The 8,597-nt window shown below is 35.6% G+C and overlaps 1 protein-coding gene across 1 annotated transcript; it reads right to left on the reverse strand.

The window, feature by feature from the left end:
- Window positions 1-1,818: 1,818 nt before the first annotated feature.
- LOC112514807 (U-box domain-containing protein 28-like) lies at window positions 1,819-3,200 on the reverse strand. Its single transcript, XM_025121416.1, has one exon. The coding sequence runs from the start codon at window positions 3,168-3,170 to the stop codon at window positions 1,941-1,943; it is 1,230 nt and encodes a 409-aa protein (XP_024977184.1). The 5' UTR covers window positions 3,171-3,200; the 3' UTR covers window positions 1,819-1,940.
- Window positions 3,201-8,597: the final 5,397 nt, after the last annotated feature.

Consider the following 8,597-nt stretch of genomic DNA (forward strand, 5'->3'; position numbering starts at 1 on the left):
GGATTTGGGATGTGATTTACTGATTTGTCAATGATAAAGTTTTTGGGATGTGATTACAGATTACTGATTTGTCATTTGTCAACGATCCACTTCAATCCAAAGGACTCAGCCACTCAGGTGTTTTCCTTCTAGTTCTCCTCTTGGTGATTTATAATTTTGCATATTTGGTGAATCTATTCTTGAATCTGATTTGGTTTAACCTTTAGGTAATCCGTAATTTCAATATTGCATATTTAGTGATCGCTTGCTTGTTTGAAGTTTAAACAATTTGGTTTGATTAAATATGTTTCATAGATCACAACTTTCCGATGCTCAAAATAGAAAAAGAAAAAAAAAATAACAAGACATGGCTCAATCTTTACATGGATCGCTAAATAAATTTGTTGCGAGGCAAGAAAAACCTATTGAAAATGCTAGTTCTCAGGATAATGTTATGGAATTTGTGTAGAAGGTGGATATATTCCCACACATGTTGCTTGCCTACAAGATTTTGTTAACTATATCGGTCACGGTAACATCCGCCGAAAGAAGTTTTTCAAAATTAAAGTTATTGAAATCATATTTGGGCTACCATGAGCCAAGAGAGGCTTAACGCGTTAGCAATTTTAAACATCGAAAGTAAGTTTTTAGCATAGATTGAATATGATAGATTAATTGAAGATTTTGTTTCACGAAATGCACGAAGACACCATTTTAGATGAATAAGTAACCTTATATTTGTTTTGTTGTTCAGGGTTTTTGTTTATGTCCCCCATTATAATTTTTTTTCAATAATAACTAGCGTAGGGATGAGCCGCGTAGTTTGACTAGGTTCCAAACCCCTTAAAATTTGTCTTCTTGGATTCTTGGTTCATTGGAGTAGGGGCATGTTTTTGGCTCTCTGTCCAGGACATCCAAAACCATTGGACCGACCCTATTATCAAACATCGCAAGGTTTTCGAGAATGCCTTTGTGTAACACAAATACGTTCTATCCAAATACTCCAACATATCGGTTGGAAACAATTTGTAAAAGGAAATTAAAACATGACAACAATTTAAATACATATACATTAAACAAAGATTATTGATATCACTTTTTAAGGAGAATTTTGGTACTCTGTTGATTATGATGCAGTTGATTACAACGTTTCCTCATGATCCAAACAACTGTTTCATTAGATTGTATAGTCTAATCGATATTTATACATAACACATTCAAATCACTTTGCTGAAAAACTCACTGATTAAATAATAATAAAAGTGTTTTAGTTTTCGTATCTATAACCACTCTATTCATACTGAAAATATACGGCAACCTCCCTCAAGATGAGCCCATGATCTTTAGAATATCAGCCATAACGACTATTTATTTTTACCAAGTCGAGTTTTTGTTTATGTATTAAAAATAAGAAGATTATTTAATTAAAAAATAAAAATTGTAACCAACTCTTCGATAACATTATTTTTTGCAAAAATAAGAAGATTATTTAATTAAAAATAAAAATTGTAACCAACTCTTCAACTACATTAGTTTTGTTAGAAAATCAAAATTAATTAAAAATATGAAAAAAGTTCATGATGTAACAAGTATTCTTTTTCATGATGAATATTCATTATGAATAATAAATTAATTATAAATATTTGATATGTTATTCATCATTAATCACAATTCATAATGAATATAAACACTTATTCATTATAACCACATATTATAATAAACATAGTATAAACAACACATTTATATTTTTATTATTAAAGAATTAAAAAGACATAATATAAGTTTTGTTGACTTCAGAATTTGAGGGTAATAAGTAATTGACGTTTTCTGCTTGATTTATGGATGAATTTGTGAATTTTATAATAATGAAATTTTGATTTACAGCTTTTGGATGTAATCCGTAAGTCGTCAGATGCTAAAACAAACAAAAAAGTGTATAGACCCAGTCCGAGTTGACCCAGTCAATACGGCGTGATGTGAGTTGTACGCGTTTCGTAGCTCGCCAAACAAGACTTTGAGTTAACTCGGAAAACCTTCACCAATTCCCGGCACATTTGCTTCACCGTGCCGGAGCAATTGCTCTGCATCACCAACAACACCTTCGTCAAACCGTTGTTCCTCATCGCCGCTTCCAGAGCACTACGATCTCTCCACATGTAACAAACGCTCCATATCATTACGATTCCGAGCTCCGTCGTCGCCGTTGAAACCTTTATCAGCCGCTGAACGACGGCCGTCACACATTTCTCGTCCTCTGATATCGCTGTCCGTCCCTCCCTGCACGTCGATACCATCTGCAGTACCTTCATAGCTTTTTCCATCATTCCAACAGGATTTTCAGAATCGGACAGGATCCTTGCTGCTGTCCTCACTATCCCCAGCCGGACCAGCTCCTTTTTTACCTGCCTGGAAGTGGAAATCGCGATAAGAGCTGCTAATCCGACGTCAATAGCCGTCCAATCGGTAAGGGTGTTCGTAAAATGATACAGCTCGTTCAATAAGCCTTTTTGGTCAGCGATTACTCGTCGAGATTCGTTATCGAACACGGCGAGTGATTCCAAAACCCTAGCGGCTCTAATTCTAGCATCTAAGCTGCCTTTTTGAAGAACAATATTGAACGGCGAAAAGAAAGCATCATCGAGATTAAATTTCTTTAATCGGTCTTTGACTCCTTTGATAGATAGAATCAGATCCAAAGCGGTAACCACTAATTCGACGACTTCAACTTCATCACTGTGTTTCAGAATCCTCACCATCATTGGAACGAATCCGTCCAAATTCGCCAAGGATTCTCTACCTTCCTCAGACAACTTCGCCAATTCAACAATCCTCAACAATGCACCTAAGGAAAGGTTTTCCGTTTCTCCGTTACTGATCAATTTTGTAATATAGTCAATGGCTATGGGATTGTTGAAGATGGCGTGTGATTCAGGACAGAGGAGAGAGGAATCAGACCAGACGCGAATGAGGCGGCGAAGGGTGAGGTTTGGGACGACGTCGGTGGAATGAAGGACTTGCATGGTTGCCGGACAGGTGTTGTGGCCGGAATCTAGCCAATTTTGGATGCTGGTGCGGTCGTAAGTGACGCCGGTGCAGAGGCTGACAGGAGATTTCATAACGTCCATGGATATTGGGCACTTGAAGAAGCTGGGGACACTCAGGTACAACTCGTTGCTCTTATCCCTCGCCATTTGTGTGTGTTTGTGTAAGAATCAATTGTGTATTAGAGAAAAAGAGAGACCAGTGGAGGAGAGAGAGAGAAAGGGGGTGGGGGGTTTTGAAGGGGGAGAGAGAGAAAGAGAGAGAGAGTCAAAGGGGTTGGAGGTGACGTCGTTTAGTCAATGATTCATTGTTCGGTGGGTACTTGTTTTTAATGTTTTATTTATTGAATTTTCTATTTTTAGGTTTGACTAATTGTAAGTCACCATTACATTAAAATAACGAAAAAGTCCAAAAAGATCTACTCTATTCTTATAATCGACCGATTCTATTTTTATGAATATTTTTTAATAAATAAATTTTTATGAATATTTTTTAATAAATAAATTTTTGAGTAAATTAGGGTTGTCACGCGCCGTTAGGTCTATAGAAATTAATTACATTTTTTTAGGGTGATTACCATTTTATTTTAATTTTGATCCGTGACAAGATCCGTTAACTTTAATACATTTTGCTTTTTTCTTCATTTATTTAAATTTATATTAGAAAATTAAACAAAAAATTATTATATTAAGTATACTCAGGGGTCATTTACTAAACGTTTACCCCGTAAGTATTTAATGGATAATTTTTCTCACCGGATGAACATGACAAGAGCCAAGAATCTTACCCGGTAAGAACGAGAATAATGATGGAGAGTCTTGCCCGGTAAGTGAGGGTGACGAATTTTACCCGGGTAAGCGCTTACCAGGAAAAGTGTTTCATGGAATACGTTTTGATGTACTACAACCTTACCCAATAAAATAAATTATAATGTTGACTCCTAACGTTAAGCACTTACCGGGTAAGCATTTAGGTAAACAGCCCCTCACCCACCCATTTTCTTTTCCAACCGTAGACCTCGTCGGCCACCATTAGTTTGTCGATTTCGTAACTTGCTCATTTCTTTCTCCAACCCTTCTACAACTCTGGCCTCCTTAATAGATCTAGGTTTTATAATAGTTAAACAACATTTTCAATGTCCCTTCTTCCTTGCATATATACCATTTTTGACACCCATTCCCCCTTCCCTTTTGCATGCATATGCACACCAGATCTACGTGTTTTTAAATTTGTTAATAATTAAAAAACTTAAGCGAATCAGTGACTTCCTTTCATGTTGCACAGACACAATAAAGGCAGATCTCAAAGAACTCTATAAATACAACAATCAAAGAGGAAAAAACTAACCCATGATCTTTGTGTGTTATATTATTGTCTTTGTATTTCACCTTGATATAAACAACAATAGATCTACGATGGTGGTTCTAGACACACCAGATCTTGTATACACACACAACCATGATATTTTGATACTCACATATAAGAGATCGAGATGATAAATAAGTGTATATGGGGAACATAAGGTGTTATAGGTGTTCACACACCCACATATACATAGAGGCAAAAGACAATGATCTCGCCGAAAGGGTAGCGGACGGAGTTATCTGAGAGTTGTGTCGATGAGGGTCACAATAGTTATGGTGTGCCGAAAAGGGTGTCTTGCCAGGGGAATGGGCACTATAAATGATATGTGTGCAAGAAGAAGAAAAGGGATGAGCAAGTGATGGAACCGATGAACTCAAGGTGGCCGACGAGGTTGATGATAGAGAAGAAAAGAGATGGGTAGGTATATGTGATATAATAATATTTTTGTTAAGTTTTAATACAAAATTAAATAAATGAGAAAAATAGCAAAATGCTCTAAAGTTAACGGACCTTGTTAACAACATTTGTCACATGGACAAAAGTGAAAAGAATGGCAACCATATTCATCAAAAGTTTAATAAGTTCAAAGTGATTGGACTTTATTAATTTTTCATGTTATTGGTTTATCGTATATTGTTACTGATCTATTGATATATCAATAAAGAAATAATATATTCCTTTCGTTTTACAAGTGTGCAGATTTATCCATTATCAAAAAATGTCCATGGAATTAATTATTTCAAATAGGAAGTGGTTGGGGACGAGGGTCACGACTCCCTCTCTCATGTATGTATACAAGGGTGTGTATAAGGGTTAATCATTTGAGAACTCTAAAAATTATGAGATTCGTGAAATCCATTAGAAATCACTTAATTCATGCAGTTTTTAGGTAATTCAAATTCTATACATCTCTCTCTTCCCCGTAAGAAAATGTTCACAATATGTTCACCTTGTGTGTGCATGTGTATGTTACAGAGGGGAGGAGATAAGAGAAGTGAACAGGAGAGAGAAGATAAGCTTTTCAAAATTATGTCAGATTTTATTTTATAACTAATTTTTGTGATGCAAATTAGATCTCACAAATTACATAGTTCTAAAGAGAAGGCACTTTTTATTTATTAACCTGGATATTCAACCCGTTATGCGAGCCGACTAATCCCAGGACGACTACCTGCTTTGCAGATTGCAGATAGCCTGGAGTCATCGCATTTACACCTCCGTGGCCACAAAGAGATTTTTATTCCTCCTTGGATTTGAACATGAGACCTCCTGGTACTTTTGACCTTTGGAGCCAAGCTCAAAGCAATCAGACACCACCCTTGTGGTTAAGAGAAGACACTTTTTAGATAATTGATAAGGGTTTAACCATTTAAGAACTTTACAATTTGTGAGATTCACAATATCCATCATAAACCAATAATTTAAGATAATTAATATACTAGTTTTGAAAATTTCAAATTCCATATATATATATATATATAGGAGGTCATTCTGGGAGATGTAATCTTAACCACAAATCAAAGTATAGATTAGAAAATTAATAATTTTGAGTAAAAATTTTAATTAAAAAATATTTTAGGTATTTTAGAAATCTTATCTCTCCTTGCCCCTCTCCCTGATGGCCTTATTCCAATGAACATCATGTGAACACAAGATACACAATGTGTTACTTAAAAATTATCGCCATTGTTAAAAAATGCATAGAAACGATTTCACTGTGATACCCATGATATATACAATATGTACACTATGATACTGATAGGCGGGTTTACACCCCCTAAATCTAACTGCAAATCTACAGTGTCGAATTAGGTAATAAGTATAATAAGTACGAGTATCGAACCCAGGGAACTAGGTACCAAGTAACACAATAACTATAACTACTATTAACTATACGATCTATATCAGTTGATTGATTGAATTACTTAAATAATTGCAAAAAAGAATTAAATAAATCAATTAGAAATCTTTTGGGAAAATCTGTAGAAGAAAACAGTTGGGAGTTAGAATCCTAATAGCTTTCACTCAAATCGTACGGTTAATCGGATTGATACTTTGATACATCAAAATATCCTCTTATGTTTGTTACCTTGAATATGTTGTTTCAAGAAGACAAAACTCACACCAAAGAAACCTTCAGCGATATCAAAAATATAGCTGAAGATAGAGACAAGCAGTTCATGATCTGAAGCGGTTTCAGTGATAAAAGCATGTCTATAATCGAGTATAAAGTCTATACAAAATTCAACGAACACTGAAGAAACTCTAGAGTTATGTCAGTGCCAGCAATCAAATGAATCTTTATCTACAAGATTAGTTTTTGTCTTATCCTTCTACACACAAAAGACAACCCTCTTAAAGTAAAGCACATGTACAAAGTCACTCTATTGCCTCCAAGCGTGCTTACCTACTTTGTGAAAGACAGCTATTCATATACGGCCAAAAGCCTGCATATTTGAAGACAAAGGACAAGCTGACGTCTAGAAGTTTTCCACGAGCTTTATACCATTTGACTTGCATTAAATACAATGGGTATAAATAGCTATGTAGACTCTCTTATCCAGACTGCGAAGCTAAGCTTACATACAACGGAGAATTGCACATACATGCAAAACTAAGCTTACTCTCAAGCAAATTTATAGCATCTTCTCAAGCAAGCATTTTCTCTCTTGCTTTTCTATGTCTTGTGTGCTTCTTAGGTTGTTTAGATAAGTTATGTATCTTATTTTCTTCACCAAAAAAATCTATAAATTATGTATTGATCTTCTCATATCAATAAAGAATTTAGAAAGTGAAAATTGTGTGTTTGAATTGATACCCTCTTCTACAAATTGTTACCTATAAACTCTTGTAGATCCATCTGAGACCAACAACTGTCCCTACTCCTTCTAGTGCTCCTGCAACCTATAGGAGGGGGTGCCTTCCCTATCTCTTTCTCTCATAATTGATGGTGCTCCCTAATGTATACCCCAAGTTTGTGGGCATTGGAGGTGGTAAAGTATGTTTATTGCCTCGACTATAATATGTACAGTCTTCCCCCTTATGACGACTGAGTTGAATTCACCGTAAACACCTTGGTGTAGGCACCTTGGTGTAGGCATGCATAAAATTCACGTACCAAGGCAATATCGTATGGTTCTCGGATTTTGACGTATTATTCCCACCCAAGTTGAGTTACTATACTTATAATGGTGGATTGGGGTGGAGTCTTGTAGTGTGATTCCCTATTCGGGTTAAACTTCCCACTTGGCCATGATTTTATGCCGATTAATGAGATTGGATGTTGAGATTGTCAGAGTTGTTCTTTTTGTGCCGCATTTAATATGTTATAATCTGGCCAACGAGGTGTAGTAGTAATGGGTTTTACTCCTCCCATGTTCCTTCCAAAGATATGAGGTATGGTGAGTGAAGATATAATTTCCCCTAATATTGCACCCCAAACTTTGGTCATGGCCTAGGTTGGACTTAAGAACACAACAACACCAAACCTAGGTGAAATCTACGTGTGGACTATCTCTAAACCACACGGGGACAGAATAGACATGAGTACGTATGCAGAGTGGAGTTGTGTAGTGTGCATTTAAAATTGGGGACCCCAAACCAAGGTGGAATCTTGGGTTTTGAAATTGTCCTATGACATGTATCACATAAAAAAAAGTTCAACAGATGCATATAATGATTCTAAAGTCATAAAAGTCCATTCTCAGAGATAGCTGAAGAGTCCTCACCGATTTCTTACTATCTCTGACCAAAAAATCTTGTTCAACAAAATTAGTTTTTGTCTTATTCTATACGCACAAAAGAACAATCCTCATGCTTTACACAGAAAGATACATGTACGGAGTTATTTTATTGTCTCCAAACATGTTTACCAACTCTTTAAATGCAACTGTTCATATGCGGCCAAAAGCCTACCATGTCTTATAGACAAGTACAAGCCCTTCATCCCTCTCATGACACGTGGATTATACTTTATGAGGAGCATTAAATGTAATGGGTATAAATAGCTGAGAAAACCCTTTTTCTCAGCTACGCCTTCTTCCTCAAGATTCTTTTCTCTCTTATTCTTATCTTCTTTGTGCATCTACTTAGTGATCCTCATAGATTGTTTATATTAGGTCTTCCTTTATCTTATTCCATAACAATCTTTGAATTTTCTATTAATCTTCTCATATCAATAAACGAACATAAAAAGTAAAATTTATGTGTTT

Source organism: Cynara cardunculus, assembly GCF_001531365.2.
Source record: "Cynara cardunculus var. scolymus isolate 2C chromosome LG 6, CcrdV1, whole genome shotgun sequence".
Taxonomy (NCBI): domain Eukaryota; kingdom Viridiplantae; phylum Streptophyta; class Magnoliopsida; order Asterales; family Asteraceae; genus Cynara; species Cynara cardunculus.